Consider the following 18,239-nt stretch of genomic DNA (forward strand, 5'->3'; position numbering starts at 1 on the left):
ATGTGTTCTACTGAAGAAACAAAGTCACCTACATCTTGGATGCCCTGGGGGTAAGCAGATAAACATCATGTTTTCATTTTTGGGTGAACTATCCCTTTAACCGCGAATAATGCGGAATCGGTAAGGGTATGTGTACAGTCAGGCCATGTCCTCATGTACACGGGTATTTTTATAAACTGAGTTTTTCCTTCTTCCTTCTTTTAAAAAAAAAAATCTCCGTCCACATGAAAACGCAAGCTATGAAGCACTGTCAAGAGCATGCCTAACCAACAGCTGGCGATATAATCTCAACCGTAAAGCCATGTTGGCCAATCAGAAGTTTAAAAATAACCGCGTTGGTGTGGACAGGGCCTCAGAGTATGGCAAGCCGTTTTAACATTTCATCCTTAAAGGGGACCTAACACACACAATTTCACCCAAACTCATATTAATCTTGAGTACCTATAGAGTAGTACAGCATCCTTCATATCTCCAAAAAGTCTTTAGTTTTATCATATTTATAAAAGAAAGATACAGCTTTATGATTCTCTCTGAAAACAGCCGAGCTCCTGGAGGAGCGCCATGGGCGGAGCTAAAGAGTGACTAGCACTTGAGCGCTGATTGCCAACAAAACAGACATTTGAGGCAGTTTCACTTACCATCTGCAGTTCTGAATCATGACCAGGATCTTTTATAGCTGGGACCGCTCCATCTTTCAGTATCAAACGATGTGCAAATCCAGCGTTGAACTGGGCCTTGTTTATAAAACGTTCGTCAACAAACACACTTGCGAAACTCCGTTGCTGCCCCGGAAAACAAAGTGCATCCGCTGTTTACGTAACGTAATTCTTCGGGAAGCTGAACAAGGTTATCTTTCCCTTACAACCAAAAACAGACTTTTTTAGAGACATTATTCCCGAGCGAGTCCCATGCAGCGCTGCTGAATGAAGCGTGTTGATGGGCGCGCTCTTGCTCTCGCTCTGGTCGATGTGTGCGTGGGTGTGCTCTTCCGGGAGAAATGCCCATATAAGGAGTTCAACCCTTCATTATGTCATGAAGACCCATGATCGAAAAAAAACTTTCCCAAACTTTTAAGAAACCTGGAAGTGTGTATTTGGCACAGAAATACTCTGTTATACGTCCAAATCGTTTTTTGAAACTTTGGCCATGTTTAGCATGAGAATCCAACTCTTTAAAGGGGTCATATGATGCTGCTAAAAAGAACATTATTTTGTGTATTTGGTGTAATGAAATGTGTTTATGCGGTTTAAGGTTAACTCTGAATGCATGAAACAGCATTGTACCCCCCCTTTAAAACATACTAGTGTCTAATGTTATTTTATTAGGGTGACCATATTTTAGTTTTCCAAAAAGAGGACAGTGGGGGGGTTCAGACAGGTTGAGAGGAGAGATGACTGACAAGATCATACTGGAGGATTTGCTGCTCAACAGATCCTGAGCTCATTGACAAATATCCTTTCTCATAAGATTCCTTCTTCCCAGAGCGCGCGTGTCCAGGCAGATAAACAAGGGAAAACACAACTTAGTATAACGGTGGCCGAACAACAAGTGACAGAAAGGGAGCAACTTAAATACAAAGACAGATGAGGATCATAAACTAAACACAGGTGATGGAGGTAAACTAATCAGGCTAAATGAGACTAGGAAGATAACCAAATAAGGGCACACAGGAACTAAAACAAAACAGAACACAGGAAAACACAGAAACAAAGGTGTCCATAACAACTAAAAGGATGACATAACCCCCTCCTCCCGGAAAGCGCGCCCTCGCGCTAAGCACCATCCAGAGGGGAGGGAGGGTGGAGGCTGGTTAGACGCAGCTACACAGGATGGGCAGCCTCCAGGGCGGTGCCGGCAGTTCAGGGGGCCATGGTGGTGCCAGCCTTTCAGGAGGCCATGGAGGTGCCGCCCATTCCGGAGGCCATGGAGGATGGGCCTTCTTGGTCTTGTCCAGGTTCCCCGACTTGGCCACTATGGCCACAGGCATATGCACCCCCCAAAAAAAAATTTCCTTGGGGGAAACTAGGCGCCTTCAGGCTCAGATGGTTTCTGGCTGACGAAGGTTTGGATAGACCTTTCCGGGACTCTGGATATGCCGGCGAGCTGGCTGGGACCAGCGGAGACTTGGGAGACCCAGGAGAGCTGGACGGAACCAGCTGAGATTCAGGAGACTTAGGAGAGCTGGGCTCACAGTTGAGCTCTGTGGCGTGAGTGGGATCCCGGTTGAGCTCTGGAGAGCATTCTGGAGCGGACTCTGGAAAGCATTCTGGAGCGGACTCCACCACTTCAGCTCCCAGGTCAGCGCTGTTCGAAACCTCCTTTCTGGATCGGGGAAACACGGGTGGGTAGGAGTGGATGGATCCATTGGACTGGTATGTGGAGGGTGTTGGTTTGTGGTGAGCCGGAGCGCTCACATGCTTCCAGATAGGAATCGAACGTCAATCTTCATTTAGCTACATCTACAAAGAAATCCGAATCATTTAAATCGAGGACGTAATTAATAATGTCTGCTACGGGTCTATAACAATCGTCAGGAGAAAGGAATCGAAACAAATGATCATCGTCAAGTCCCATCCGGAAGCAAGCGTTAACCGTATGATCGCTCCAGCTCACCAGATGGTAAACACTCAGGAACTCCTCCACATATCACTCCAAAGGCTGTCCATCCTGCTGGACATTAAATAGCTTGTCCTCAGCCCAGTTCATTTTGCGTGGTTCGGTCATCTGTCACAGGTTGTGTTGCGAAGCAAGGCAAAGGAGACAGCAGGTAAAGTCCAAAACTCTGTTTAATTAAACTCAGGCAGATAAACAAGGGAAAACACAACTTAGTATAACGGTGACCGAACAGAAAGGGAACAACTTAAATACAAAGACAGATGAAGATCATAAAGTAAACACAGGTGATGGAGGTAAACTAATCAGGCTAAACGAGACCAGGAAGATAACCAAATAAGGGCACACAGGAACTAAAACAAAACAAAACAGAACACAGGAAAACACAGAAACAAAGGTATCCATAACAACTAAAAGGGTGACAACTAGTACCTATTTAATACTAGTTATTAATTAGATTACTTTCATCTAGTACTTTGTTGTTAGACACTAGTATCTTTTGTAATTGTTACTAGTAACAATTCTTATCTTAAAAGTCACAACTCATTTTTTACTTGTCTTATGTTATGACTGGTCAGAATGTTCACTGTAGAGTTCAATTAAAAAATCTTACTAGTTAAAAAAATCTTACTAGTAACATTTGGAATACTTAACAGTATCTAATAAATGTGTAGTATCTATTGAATAAGTACTAGTAGATAATCAATAAGTATTAGTGTTTAATGAATAACTATTAGTATCTTTAAAATAGGAATGAGTATTTAATGAATAAGTACTAGTATCTAATCAAGTACTGGTATCTAAAAAAATGTACTTGTACCTAATGAATAACTACTTTTTTTAATGTACTAGTCATGATTAGAATAAATACCAGTCAGAACTGAATAGTTGATACCTGAATGACAGATCCCCACAGAAGTCAATGGTAAGAATTTGAAATGTGTTACTAGTTACAACAGAATTGAAATAAGTACTAATATCTGTTTAATAGGTACTAGTAGCTAATGAATAAGTACCAGTATCTAATAATAATTAGTATATAAATAATAAGTACTAGTATCTTTTAAAAAGTAAGTACCTAAAGAATAAGAACCAGTAGCAAATGAATACGTACCAGTACTTAATGTAAAAGATAGTAGCTAAAAATAAGTACCAATAGCATGAAAATAAAGGCCTTTCGCACCGCTTTAGTTCCAGAACTAAATGTACAGTACTAAACAAGTTGACACAATAGGCTTGTTTGAGATGAGCAAAATCTGCGCAGAACCGATCACCGGTGATCACCGCGAGATGCATGCCGGTTAGAAAAGTGTCTGAGTTACGTCCGACTTGCTCTGATGTCATGCTGACGTGTGCCAAAAAACTCTCGCGATGGCGAGGCGGCTGTGTCGGATTGTGCAGTCGAGCGCAGTTGCTCTCCACCGACTGCGCTGATCAAAGCTTAACAGCTTAACAGCAGCTTAATGCTCATTGGTTCAGACAACCGTGATGCTGCGCTCTCGTCTAAAACGTTTTATTTTTTTTTATCTGATTTCATGTGATTATGTATTTAAATTATGCATGAATATTCCCAAACACGATGACAGTGCGATCTCTGTGTGAGATATGTGATTGTTGTCATATTTCTATAAAAATCTAAAATACATGTTTGTATTAAAGTAAAAATGGATGATAAATACGCCTTTCGTATGGAATTAAATAGCAAGCACTTTGAGTGTCTTGTTCATCATATTTATTTTCATAAAAGCAACAGAACTGAAATTATATCACGTTTATTAGCAACACAGCACATTAGTGTGAATAACGCGATATCTGCCTTTGATCTCTTTGGTATCTGTTCCACTTCGAAAGGTCAAAACTGTCCATCTTGAATGCGCTTATTTCACTCCTCCCCTCACTGTAGCCGCCTACTCTCGCCTACATTTCAGGCGAGGTGAGGCACATCTCAAACAAGCCTAATGTTTACAGTATGTTTACACGGCGTTTTAAATCATGGCGGGTGAGGGCGTTTTCGTACGCGTTTGGCCAATCAATGTCTACTTACGTCACGATTAGTACCAGTTGTGCTGGTTAGACCCTGCTCCGGAGTAGGAGCTAATTTGGTTCTCGAAAAAGGCAGTCCGGTACTAAAACCGCACCCAGTTCCGGTGGTGCAAAAATGCCAAAAAGTGGGTAGTTCCACAATTAGTTCTGGTACTATGAAAAGGTTCCCGCGGTGCGAAAGGCCCTATAGATTCTACTGTTTTAAGGAATAAATGTTAAAACAGCTTGCCATAGTATGAGGAAAAACTTGAACCAGGTTTACATTGTAATAGCTTTAATAAACAGACGAACAACATGACTGAACAATATAACTTATTCTTTTAAGATCATTATTTCTGTTGTGCAATCTGTCTGCATAAGTCCAGCCATCTCAAATCTCCAACATTTCGTTTTGTGTTACAAGGTGTAACTATAAGAGCCCTCAGCAAAACAGTTCTAAAATGCACCTCCCAAGTCTGTAGAACAGGTGAGGTATTAATGGAGACAGGTATTACCAGATTAACCAGGACACTACATGCATCAACAGGACTAGTGTTTTGCTTTATCTAGCAAACCATCTACCTTCTAGTAGATGGAAACACACCTGGTTTTCTTACTTTTGAATTAAATATTTGATCTAATTATAACATTTAATATTCCTTCAGGTTAACAGTTTTCCAGGACATTAAATGTAACAAAAAAATGTTATGATCAAAAATAAATTTACATGTGAATTCCCCTTTATGGAAACAACTTTATTGTTTAAAATACTTAAATTTCCCAGTAAAAAAGTACAAAAGGTAAGCATTTGATTGATACAAAAATATAACACAGAACATAAGTTGTAAGAACTTAATTGCATTTACATAAAAAGGCTTAATCCACTCAAAAGTAAATCAAAGTAAATCAACATCTGTGACATGTTGTCGATTAACACAAAATTGTTTCAACTTGTCCCTCGGAGATGCATTTAAAAGTCCGAATTTCATTTTAAGTACACAACATAAAAATGTTGTTTTTGACCGCTTTATGAACTGAAAAGTCGAAAGTATTTTCTGTGGCAATCAGCAGCATGTCACAAATGCTGTCCATAGAGCTTAACTTGAACCTGCTATATTCCTTAATGGAAAATTCAACTTGCTGTCATCAATATTTAAAAACACAAATGACTACACCAATATGAACAACCACATATTAAATCCAACTTAAACAGAAACTTTCCATCAGCTGTTTGGAATGTATAAGTACACACTGAACTGAACTACTTATTAGAAAGTAAAAAATATGGCTTTGGATACCTGAAAAAAAAAAAGAAAATAATAATATGCTGATGGTGTGCATACCTGAAGCACTATCTTTCAACAATTCGCTCACTGCTGTATGGTCTCTGCCACTCCAGCAACCTTTAAACACTAAATACAAAAAATAAAAAAGCTTTGTAAACACTAACAAGATGAAGACAGTAAGTCTGGTACACTGAACTAAAACAGCTGGACAACCAAATGTGCTGGATTTCCTGTTGGGGTGGAAACACAAAATCATGGCTCTTGAACGCAGTGCAGCACATATTTTCCTGAGAGACCAAATGGAAAAAATCCACAATATTGAAAATCGAAGAAAAACATTGCATTTTCATTACTAATCTTCTTAACTATAAGTAACTGCATCTTATCTCAAAACAATGTGCAATTAAGTTGTGAAAATAGCCTTTGTGGTCACAATTAGAAACCTTTCAAAAATGAAATGGCAAATGTAGATTGATTTTGGCAATTCCTACTACAAACACAAAATTTATGAACAAAAAGAATCTTTGTTGCATCAGTTACCTATAAGGGTGTTAGCCAATAAGCTACAGTACTGTATATCTTACTGTAAAATATAAAAAGAGAGACGTATTTAACAAGATACAATAAAAGCAAAGATGATTGTCAACAAACTGAATCAAGAGGAACATAAACTGGATGGCTCATTTTCAGAATATATAAGAGAAGATCAGAGAATGAATACAAAGAGGAAGATACGTACTGAAGTGTTCCAGTTACTGAAAAAGCATTTGAAATTTATATGGCCAAATGTGTGTAATGGTACAAAAGCTGCAACTGACAAGCCCAAAACTTATACATGAACTTCCTCCACTGGTTTTCAAACAGAAAGTTTCATTCTCAATTGTATTTGTTGAGCCAATTTCTCGGGTGACTGTAGATTTGGAGTCTGAATCTTCTTAAGTGAGTCGGATTCCCAGTACCTGTTCCAATTCCTGTCTCCTCTGCTGGACCTGAAAATAAAAGAAAATGCACAATTATATTATTCATTACAGCGAGGTGGTCTTTCTGCTGGACCTTAGGCCTGTCGCACCTCCTACGGTGCCTATGGTGGACTATGCATGGCAGGGGCGTCCTCTTCCCTGAGGCAGGCCTAACCCTGACCGCATACCACGTGGTTTTCTGCAGGGTCTTCAGCTGGGGACCACCGCTCATTGACGTTTCGCCCCTTAACCCAGAACGTCTCCTGGTGGCGGGGCAGTGAACAGGGACGTCTCCCTGACACCCCCTGCAGCAAAACCGAATTCGATGTTTCTCCCCAAGCCTTGTCTCTTCGTTTCAGCCAGAGCCAGTGGCTTGCTTTCTCCGCTTCCTCAGAGAGCTCTTTGGTGGATCTGCTCAGTGTGGCTCCCCGTAGTCCCAGGTCCTTGAGCAGGCATGATACTGATCTGCCCACAAAACCTCTGGCTCCCACCTCCACCGGGTACAGCCTCACACTCCATTCACTTTCTCTGCACTCCGCGACCAAGTCTGCATACTTCGCCTTCTTTCTCTCGTAGGCAGCTTCCAGTCCCTCCTCCCATGGCACTGTCAGCTCGATCAGTATCACTGACTTCACAGCTGCAGACCACAGCACCACGTCTGGTCTTAATGTGGTGCTGCATATCTCCTGTGGGAACTGGAGCTGCCTTCCCAGGTCTACTTCCATCTTCCACCCCGCCCCTGGTGTTAATAGCTTGGCGGGTGGTCTCTTGCTGGTATGCATTGCGGGTTCCCCCTGCCTGAGGAAGTGGATCTTGCATCGACTCTCTAATGGACTCTGATTATTTGCCTCCTGCCGACTTTTCTCCAGCACCTCTGCCAGCTTCCTGAGCACTTGGTCATGCCGCCATCTGAGCCGAACCTGTGTCAGTGCTGTTTTACAGCCCGACAGTACATGCTGGAGTGAGGCATTGATGGTCCCGCAGAGGTCACAGGATTGCTCTGTTCCAAGCCATTGGTGGAGGTTTTTAGGGCTCGGGAGGGTGTCGTATGTTGCCCTAATGAGGAAACTGAGCCGAGCCTGTGGTAGTTTCCAGAACTCTGCCCAGCTGATTGCTCGGCTCGCGACACCCTCCCAAGTTGTCCACCGCCCCTGCTGCCCCTGTGCCACAGACCTTACTCTGAGCTCCTCCTGCTCAATCCTGGTGACCTCTGCAACAACTAGGTCCTTCCTCTCCTTCCTACTTGCCTTGGACCATAGGATGGGTGGCTCGCTCCATCCAGGGAAACCTGGAATCCCGGCTTTCTGACAGCTGGTACTGATGTAGTTGTTCGTGAGGTACGTGGTCATTCTTCTTGCCATCACGGAGAAGAAGATGTTCCCCTCCACATTCAGTAGAGCTATGCTCCTGAACTGCTCGATGGTCTTGTTCAACCCGGCCTTGGATCCCATTTGTCTGACCTGCCCATACTGTTGTTTTTTTCCCAGCCACACCCACACCTCCTTGGGATCTTCTCTTTTGCCGATATCCTTGCATCCGTTACCGTGTGGTCCGTCCTTGTTAGCCCTTAGCCATTATGTTAAGACTGTATCTTAAGAACTAGTTTGATCAACTAGCAGTTAACCAAAGAGTAATTAGTCTTCAAATTAGACCAATCTACCTATTTGTAACGGACTTGAAAAAGTTATGACCAGTCTTTTTAAGACCAGTCTAAGCAGGTTAAGCAGGCAACCAACCACTGATGTACCTTGCAATGGAAAGAAATACAAAGTGCTCACCTTTGAAAATATATAGCGTCCAACAGCTTCTTTGACCCAGGGTGAGTGGTAAAACTCAGTTCTTCTCTCCTCCTCTGGATTACCCACAGTGTCTGTCATTAACTGCATAAACCAAGACAAAACATTCATGAATGGCGAATGGCAAAAAAATGAAGGCTGAATGAAATCCAATGAGGGAAACTGAAAGTACTTTGAGGTCTCGGCTCTGAGACTTGAGCCAGTCCTGGATGAACTCCTGCGGGTTGTTACTGAAGCTGAGCATGAAGTCTCTCTGGGTCTTCAAATGGTTGATGGATTCAATAGTCTCATGTATCTTATGGAGAATGTAAATGTTTGGTTAAAAATAGCCCCTCTATATGTATGTAACTTTAGAATGGGTGGACAATAATTTACATGAGGTGTCATTTATGCCCTTGCACACACACCTTCATCTCCAGGGCAGTGATCTCCTGTTGACTGGTTGTGGATGACAGGAAGCTGGTCATCTGAGCCTTCAGAGGGTCATCCACCTCAACATCGATATCAAAGCATGCAGTCTTCTTCTGATCATTGGGATCCACACTGACAAAATGATATAGCAATAAAGCAGCCTTTGGTCAACATAAAAAAAATAACATAAATATTCATACCACTCTACAAATCGATATAATATGTATTTGACACATTTTAGATTTTAAAATAGTTATTAAAAACATGAGATGGAAGAAAGGAATTATATGACAATTGAATACCAAAAACGTTAAACAAATCAAAACTTTTTTCAATATTTTTTCCCCAAGTTTTCCAACAGTATTAAAGGAGTTCACATATATGCTGGACACAAGTTGCATTTCCTTCCCTATTCTGGTAAAATCACCCATTTAAAATAGATAAAATTTTACTTTTGCTCAGAAATTCATATATAGGTGCAAGCTATATTCAGAAACATAAGTGTGACAGAACTTTGGACTGGTAAGTTAAATATTTGAGTTTATAAGTCAGACATTTTGATTAAAGAGAAAATATTATTTCAAAAGAGCATGGAAAGTAACTGTTGAGTAACAAAAGAGAACATTCAGAACAGGAACCACAAGCACACACCTGATGATATGATTGATGACGATGGGGTCGGGGTGCTGAAGGAGGCCGGCAAGTTTCATGGGGATATCCGAAAATCTCATCCTATGGCAGCCAAAAATCTGCAGGATTACAGCAGTTCAGTTTAGTTTCATGGCTCAATTTATAGCCATTAAGTTTGTGATTAAGGCACCAATCACGTGGTTTCCATTGCATGAAGCATGCAATAATTATCTCAGATCAAGCACTAAACTACATTCTGAAGACAATGCGAGTAGTGCTTCCGTGTCCAAAACTACCTACACTATGCAATGTGTTTCAATAAAGTTGCTAAGGACTTCTAAATAATAGACAGGGGAATTGCTAGGTGGGCCCTGCCAAGTCTCCATGATATTCTGGAGCTGTATTACAGAAACTTCCGATCTTAATTTTTTCACGTAGATTTGAAATTACCATGGTTTCTAAAGATGGATAGGATTCTGCATTAGGATGTTTCTGTCATACAGTCCCTGATTTCTACATTTGTTTTCGGTCCCTCGTCCTTGTATACTTGAGCAGTTTGAAGAAAGATCTGATGTTGAGAGGAAGGATGGAAGTAACATGGGAGCTAATGCAGCTTTGAGTGTCAACATAACAGGGGAAAGTGAAACCAAGTAATCTGATTCCTTTGTGTCAAGGAATTCTGATTAAGTGGAAGCATACAGACTACAAAGAGAAATGGGCCGAGAACCGAGCCCTGAGGGACGCCTCTGTTGACAGGTCAGGAGCAGTGGAAAATTTATATTTCTGGAAAAAAGTCCAATTGCCATCTATCACTCAAGTAGGATGTGAACCAATGCACAGCTGTGCCAGTAATACCAATGGCTTAGAGGCAAATGAAAGCGTATTGTGGCAGACAGTGCCAAATGCAAGGCTTAGAAACTAGGGTTTCTGCAGAGTTTTTCTTTTCTCATGAGTTTTCAACTGAGTTTTAGTGTTTTGGGTTTTAAAGAATTGTGAGAACAAGCTAAAGGTAATTTCTTGCTAAGAGGGCTAAACATTTTGGGTACCTGTCTGAAGTATCGGTTGCAGCTAATGTACTCTTTCTCATGGCAGTCTTGCAGCTTGTTGCTTTTGATGTAGAGCCACAGGGCCTGCATGATACTGGCTCTGGTCTGAGTGTGGACACCCAAAAGTCGAGCCAGGCGTGGATCCAGTTTATACTGCGGAGGCTAAGTCAAGTAGAAGGAGAAGTAAGATAAGATGAGGTCATATCATTAAAGAGATGCAACTAAATAATCTGTAACAAACAAATTTAGGAAATAAATTAACATTTAAAAAAAGTTTGATTTCTTTTAAAGACCCCATTCGTTTTTTGGCTTTTAATCCATGTCTGTTAGTAAAAAGGCATTTTTTTGCCCCTTATCTTGAATTTGGGGTGCATTTCTGTTCATTTTGATGGGATTTTTGCCCCAAGCCTGATATATAGCCTATATGTGTGTGTGTGTGTATATATGTGTGTGTGACATACACATGTATGTGATACCTGGTGGTCAAGCATGAGAAGGAGAGTACATTTCACATTCACATCCCCTGGTCTCTTCACCTGAAATCCATCTGTCTCCTGAGTTGTAGGCATTCTGTGCCACTAAGACACACAGAAAACGATATGACTACAGATGTAATGACTGAATTTACTGCAAGACAATACATGAGGGTGAGTAAATGATGCCAGAATTTTCATGTTGTGTTTGATGAGGTCATCGTGATCATCAGGATTTAAGTAGATTAAATTATACCGTGGGACATATATAAACCCAGGTATTAAAATATGAACTTATAACTCTATAATATCATACCTCCACCAAGTGGTTGTCTGGGCCATAGAGTTCTTTGTCCAGTTCAATGACCAGGCTTTTAAAGAAGGATGAAAACTTTCGTTTCTGTTTCCCGGGCTAAGGATAAAGATAAAGACAGAGAGAAAGAAGTCGGTTAAAGGGGAGAGAGAACACAAGATCTTTTTGCAATGCGCTCATGCTGTTGATTGATACTGCATTGTTAGGGGCTGACCACACTGGGGGGAGTTATTTTAGAATCAACACACACTCAGTCACAAACAGCTATTGCGCCAGTATGAGCTTGCGCAATGCCTTGCCTGTCCCTCCCTTTGCAGTACCACTCAACTTATGACCACTAAGGTAGAAGAAAGTGAAGAAAAAGAAAGAATCGTTTCCTCTTTTCATGTGGCGGCAGCACAGCCAGAGGCCTTCAGCTGGCAAATATACCCTTACACTTTTTTTTTGGACTAATTTCATGAAAGGGGCCAAAGTTTCAATTTCTTTTCCTCAGAGTTTGGGAACATGGAACAACTTAGAGCACATCTGGTTTGAAGGAGTGAGCTGAGGACATGAGCCAGTGCAGTTAAGCTGGCCAACAGACCAAGAGACTCAAGACTGCCAAATAAAAAGCATTAAGAATAGGGGCGACACAGTCAGCTTTATCTAGAGCTGTTACTTGCCATGAAACACTGCAAATAGAGTTATATATTGTGTGATCTATCACCTTGCTTCAAGTTCACAAGCAAACACATAGTGAAACTCATTACATACATCCTCCAGGAGTTTGCCTTCCACTCGAAGTTCCCATGATGCCACTTTTTCAGCCTCCTCTCCTTCTGGCTTGCCAGGTGTGTAGGTATTAGAAATGTAGATCCTCAGTTTACGTTTTTGCTGGAAGAGCAGAATAAAGAGCAATGAGATAATACATAATAAATCTACTATTTATTCAAATGCATTTTACTTTTCCTATAGAAATGCAAGTGCTAAAGGATAGTTCTCCCAAGAATGAAAATTCTGTCATCAGTTACTCGACCTCTGTTGCTCCAAATCTGTATGACTTTCTTTTTTATTCTAAGAAATGTGTCTGATTTTTTGTCCATGCAATGGAAGTTAATGAGCATAAAAATGGTTTGGTTTCCAACGTTCGTTAAAATATCTTCTTTTGTATTCCATAGAAGAAATTAAGTTATACAGGTTTGCAACAACATGAGGGTGAGTAAATGATGGGAGATTTTTTTTTTTATTGGGGGGGTGAATTTAAAGTAGTTGAACTAAGAATTAATCTCTAAATTGCTACTCCAGTCTACCACATCTACCGTGATGGGCTTTTTGATGGCTTCCTGTATCTCCATTCGTTTGCGAGCAATGGTCTGGTCCAGCTTTCTCTCAAAAGCCAGAAGGTCCATATAAGCCTGAGACTCTGGGACCAGATCCCTGATCTGAAGAACACCAAAATCATGAGAAACGATGTACACTTCAGCATCACAAAAAAACTGATTTATACTATTCTGGTTAAGCTCACCCTTTGTGGGAGAACTTTGTCAGCCATCTTACGCCTCTTCACCCTGAAAATGTAGAGCAGAAGTGTAAGACACATGACTCAACACGGACATATGTTAAAATGTTATTTCAATAACAGAGAGCACAGTTTAAAGTCCTGGAGATCTGAAATGTATGCCACATAATTATTCTTAAACAAATATATTTTTTCCCCTCATAGAATTTACAGTGAAACAATTATTGTTATTTACAGCAAACATATGAAAATTTGGAAAATCTGCATCTTTCCTCTAAGTCTGATTCTGCTGAAATGCTCAATCATTTAAACGTAGCAGAAATATTTTTATTAAATATTTTATCTAATTTGATAATGCTCCATAGCTATTGATAAGAGAGTTTTGCCATGTTTAAACCAATTCTGCCAACCAAAAAAAAAAATTAACCAATTCCATTCGGCTCCACTTATAATCCATTAAAGTATATAAAAAAGAAAACTAATTAATTCACACAATTTCTAAGGAACCTCTGTTATCTTTTTAAAATAAAACTAGATTTTGACTCAGGTCCCCATAAATTGTAAAGGTGCGGTCACATTAGCAAAATTTTGTATGTCACTTGTCAAAGATATCATTTTCAAAACAAGTATTTCTCTGTTGGTGAACATGCCAATTTTGCGAGACCAACTTCAACATGTGCGAAATCTGCGTGAGGAACTTTTTCGGCCTTGTGCGAAACTCCTAATCGCACAGATTCCTATTAAAATGACTGGATTTCGTCGTTTTTTCGAGCCGCTACTTATGTCTATGGAATTTTCACTTGTTTTATTCTTAAAAACTAAAAGTCATCTGATAATTTTAGGTATAAATTGTTCATGCGTGAATCACAAACAACCAAAGTTTAATTTTTATGGTTAAAGAGATAGTTCACCCATCATTTCATTACCCTCATGTCGTTTTATTTCTATTTCTGCAGAACACAAATTATGATATTTTGAAAAATATGGGTAACCAAACAGTTTTGGTGATCACATTGAGACATTTCTCAAAATATCTTCTTTTATGTCTGACAGAATAACAAAAGTCATACAGGTTTGGAATGACATGAGGGTGAGCAACTAATACCTTTGCATTTTGTGGTGTTCAAAATGCCTCAGCAAACATCAATATCAAATAAATCTGCCCCATGGCTCAGTCTTCTAGCTAATATCATGAGACATCTTTAAACCATTTTTTTAATTCACAGCTATGCTATGCTTCTTTGACAAAATGAAACAAATGAGTCTCTGAGCTAGAAGAACAAAGAAGCGCTTGGTCTCCAGAGACAAATGCCGAGCCGGTAGCAGATGACACTTTGGGTTCAGTACTGGACACTTTCTATCACAAAGCAGAATCATATGATTTTTATTTTTTTTTGCTTTAGAAGCTCTTCTTAGATTTAATATCATACTTGATATCCTGCTCTATAGTAGAACCAGACCACTATATTGCCACATTATTAACACATCTAATAGACTTTACTTGAGGCTGCAAAAATAAAACCTTTCTTTGTTTATAAGGTCTCATAGCGCAGACTCAAATGGGAACTTTGAAGAGATTTGAATGCTACTGTAACTTTAAATTTGTTGCCATTCATGCACAAACAATTTATACTAAATGCACTAACCCCCTTCTCGGACCCATAAGACCCCCAGACTGCTGCTGTTGCTGCTGAAGGAGTCTCTTCCGGGCAGGGTCCATCGCGGCTTGAGGCATCCCAGGTCGCATGGGCATGGCTCCACTATAAGACGGTCCAGGTAGAGGGGAACCCATAGACCCCATGTCCCCCATTGGCATTCCTCGGCTGGGTGACATACTCAGGCGCTGTGGTTATGATTTGAGTATTATTATTGTGACACTAACAAATAGCAAACTGTTATTATAGGTAAAGCACTGCAAATTCAAAACTTTACGTACGACTAAATGTAGGCTTCTTACAACAAAAATACAGTAAACTTTGCAATGTTACATTTATTAGCTAAATACATTAGTTAACAAACAATAAAAAAATACTTCTAAAGCACATATTAATCTTAATTTCATTATTCACTAAAGGGATAGTTCACCTAAAAATGAAAATTCTGTCATCATTTACTCACCCTCAATTTGTTTCAAATGCATGACTTCCTTTTTTCTGTTGAGCACAAAAGAAGATATTCTGAAGAATGTTGGTAACCAAACGGTCGATGGTAACCACTGACTTCCATGGCACACATAAAAATACTATGGAAGTCAGTAGCTATACCAACATTCTTCAAAATATCTTCTTTTGTGCTCAACAGAAAAAAGAAACTCATACAAGTTTACAACAAGTAGAAGGTGAGTAAATGACAGAATTTTCATTTTTGTGTGAACCATCCCTTTTATACATTATTAAAATCAAATGTTGTATCTGTTAATATTGTTCCCTGAGCTAACATGAACAATGAATAGTATTTTAATTAACAAATGTTAACAAAGCTTAATAGATACTGTAAGAAATGTATTGCTGTTTTGTTGATTTTGGTTCATGCATTTAAACAACGTCAGCTAATGGGACCTTATTGTAAAGGGTTACCAAAAATACCATATACCATTGTACAGTTATTATATCAGATTGGTTTTCACTTTATATGTTCATCATGACATTATGAGTTAATTGATACCATGTTCATATAACGTTACACGGCATATGGGTGGTTACTCAACGGCGTAGTAAATACTATGCTATTACAATGGTATATGTCCAGTCCAAAGATAATCGTATTACCATGGTATATTACAAAATGTAATAGTTAACATGGCACTTTTTGTTAGCGACTGGACCGATTATTTGCATGTAACCTATTCAAAATAAAACACGCGCCGCGTTGTGTTCATGGTGGGACTCAAACGCGGAAGTACATGTTTGCTCTTCCAGGGCCTCACTATACAGTGCTCTAAAAATAATTCATTCAAAATTTGAGTCATTTCTCTTTTTATTTCTGTAAAGAGGCATCCTTGTATTACCTGGCAATGTTTATTGTCATATATGTGCTATTAAATCGTCGTTGTTGCAAATGCAATGGCACTTCCTATTTTAAGGCAGAAGAGAACACTGAAGTTGTGGCGTGATGCTAAACACTTCAGAGAACAAAATAAAGAGTGGTTTCTTCACTTACTTGGAGGTACTGGTTCGGGGTACTGCCCATCCCTCTGTAGAGTGAATTCTGCGGCATTGCTGGCATTCTCATGGCGCTGCTGTGACCCGGGTTCAAGAGGTTCATGCTGGGGTTTATTGGGGTACTGGAGTTGACGGGGAAACCCAATAAACCCAATCTAGAAGCCATTTTTGATTATTTTTCCCGCTAATAATTGTTAATAAACAAATCCAAAATCGTTACTGAGTCACTCAAAAAACGTTACAGTTCCGCGTGACCGCATCGCGTTCAAATATCGAACTTGTATATTCTTCTGTCTCTAATTGTCGATCGATGTCCGTTGAGTGTGTCATCTCTTCCTCTAAAAGCATGTCAAACACCCATTTATCTTAATAGTTTCCTCTCAACAACGTTTTAAGAGCTTGACCAGTGTCTGCAGTTATCAGTGTGTGTGGCTTCTCAGATCTCCTCCCTCTGGGTTGCCAAATAACTTTCCCTTGAAATCCTCTACCTAGGCGACAGCTTATGTTTCGTGTTGTTTTCTAAACGGTTTCATTTGCTGTACAAATACTTTTTGTTTCGAATATGGAAATGCTGCTCATACCCTCACTGTGTAGTAGTCTTGATGCTGCTCAATTTGTTGTGAGGATGACAAAGTTACAGTTTTTGGCTGGTCTGCCTCTGCTGCCTAACAGCGTCAATGTAAAAATGATTATATTTAATTTCATTATAAAATACGACGTACTAAGCATATGAACAAGTGTAAATGTGTGCTTATTTAAAAATAAAATATTCGCAACCGGTTCCAATTAATTATTTTTGTGCGTTTACGGTTCTTAATTTTTCAGCGTCGCCATTCAAAATGGTACAGGAAATAAAATACATGAAAAAAAAATGCCAAAAAGTGGTTAAATAAGCGTAATAAACGTGTTCTACCATTTATTTCAGTCTATACTTAAAATGTTACTCAAAATAGTTTTTGTTTTAATTATTATTATTATATATTATGGGACCAGAATAAAAAAAAAAAAAAAAAAAATTTCCCTAAGGGGGGCCTTTGGAATTTGTATTCTATATTTTAGCAAAAGCAATGTTCCAAATACATTTTATTTGTTCATTTGATTGGAGAAGGGTCTGGCTGCAGACTTGCACTTGCACTGTCAGACTTGCACTCTCAGACACTTGTGCTTCCGCAAGTGACGTCACTTGCAGTCTTTATTTTTGTTCTATTTATTGATTTTTGTTTTTGTTTGAATCTCTCAACATCTTACAACAGTAGCCAGGTGGTGAAGACAAGAAAAAAAAAAGAAACTAAATTACAATGTCACTTGCAATCGCCACTTGCACTCTCCGCTACCTGCGACGTCACTTGCAATCCACACAAATCGTGCGTGTTGCCAATGGAGACAAGACGCTGTGGTGGTGATTTAATGATTACAACTAATTTAGTACAATAATGTACAGGGTCCTGCAAGAAAAAGACAAGACCCGCAAATCCGTGGCCACAGAACAGCAGAATATGAACGCAATGCACAAAGTCTCTCGCTAAGCGTTTTCCTCCTGTAGAAAAACATAAACACTTAACATGGCTTGATGTAGGCTATTAAGATACATTAAGTTCAATTAAAAGATCAAATTCGATATATAGTTATTATTTAATGTACTACAAGGCAAGCAGATGGCCATGAGCACAATGCGCAAACTTTCACTTGTCCTCCCATACAGCAAAACGCTTAATGTGGCATAATAACGGATGATAAAGACAATTCAGTAGCCTATGTCTTGTTCTTGACGCAAAGTATATACAGACCAGCAGATATGACCATGCATTATGAAATGCATTAAGTGATATTAAAAGGATCAACTCCGTACAGGCAAGCAGACGAGCCCAGAACGCAATGCATTAAATTGCACGTTAAACATTTTCCTCCCATAGAAAATCATTATAAATAAAACACGTAATGTAGCTTAATGGACAAAGACAATGATATAAAAGAGCTGTAGACAGTTTATTCTATAAGGAAAAACGCTTAACACGAAACTGTGCGTGTTGC

At 39.6% G+C, this 18,239-nt stretch overlaps 1 protein-coding gene across 1 annotated transcript; it reads right to left on the reverse strand.

The window, feature by feature from the left end:
- Nucleotides 1-5,372: 5,372 nt before the first annotated feature.
- LOC107694073 (SWI/SNF-related matrix-associated actin-dependent regulator of chromatin subfamily D member 2-like) lies at nucleotides 5,373-16,645 on the reverse strand. The gene is made up of 13 exons (XM_016493665.1): nucleotides 16,207-16,645; nucleotides 14,694-14,890; nucleotides 13,054-13,096; nucleotides 12,848-12,970; nucleotides 12,303-12,422; nucleotides 11,553-11,648; nucleotides 11,240-11,341; nucleotides 10,764-10,925; nucleotides 9,739-9,836; nucleotides 9,084-9,219; nucleotides 8,849-8,971; nucleotides 8,659-8,760; nucleotides 5,373-6,910 (listed from the first exon to the last, which is right to left on the reverse strand). Exons 1-13 carry the CDS (start codon nucleotides 16,372-16,374, stop codon nucleotides 6,857-6,859), a joined length of 1,524 nt encoding a protein of 507 aa, XP_016349151.1. The 5' UTR covers nucleotides 16,375-16,645; the 3' UTR covers nucleotides 5,373-6,856.
- Nucleotides 16,646-18,239: the final 1,594 nt, after the last annotated feature.

The sequence above is a fragment of the Sinocyclocheilus anshuiensis genome, unplaced genomic scaffold, assembly GCF_001515605.1.
Source record: "Sinocyclocheilus anshuiensis isolate Anshui unplaced genomic scaffold, SAMN03320099.WGS_v1.1 scaffold2046, whole genome shotgun sequence".
NCBI classification, from domain to species: Eukaryota; Metazoa; Chordata; class Actinopteri; order Cypriniformes; family Cyprinidae; genus Sinocyclocheilus; species Sinocyclocheilus anshuiensis.

Bases quoted from the DNA above. Each gene is read 5' to 3' on its own strand.
- LOC107694073 (XM_016493665.1), bottom strand. From the start codon at position 16,374: ATGGCTTCTAGATTGGGTTTATTGGGTTTCCCCGTCAACTCCAGTACC. The intron at 11,649-12,302 runs GTATGTAATGAG...CTTTATCCTTAG, and splicing joins AAGGCAAACTCCTGGAGGAT to CCCGGGAAACAGAAACGAAA. The intron at 8,972-9,083 runs GTGTGTGTGCAA...ATTCTCCATAAG, and splicing joins TCACTGCCCTGGAGATGAAG to ATACATGAGACTATTGAATC.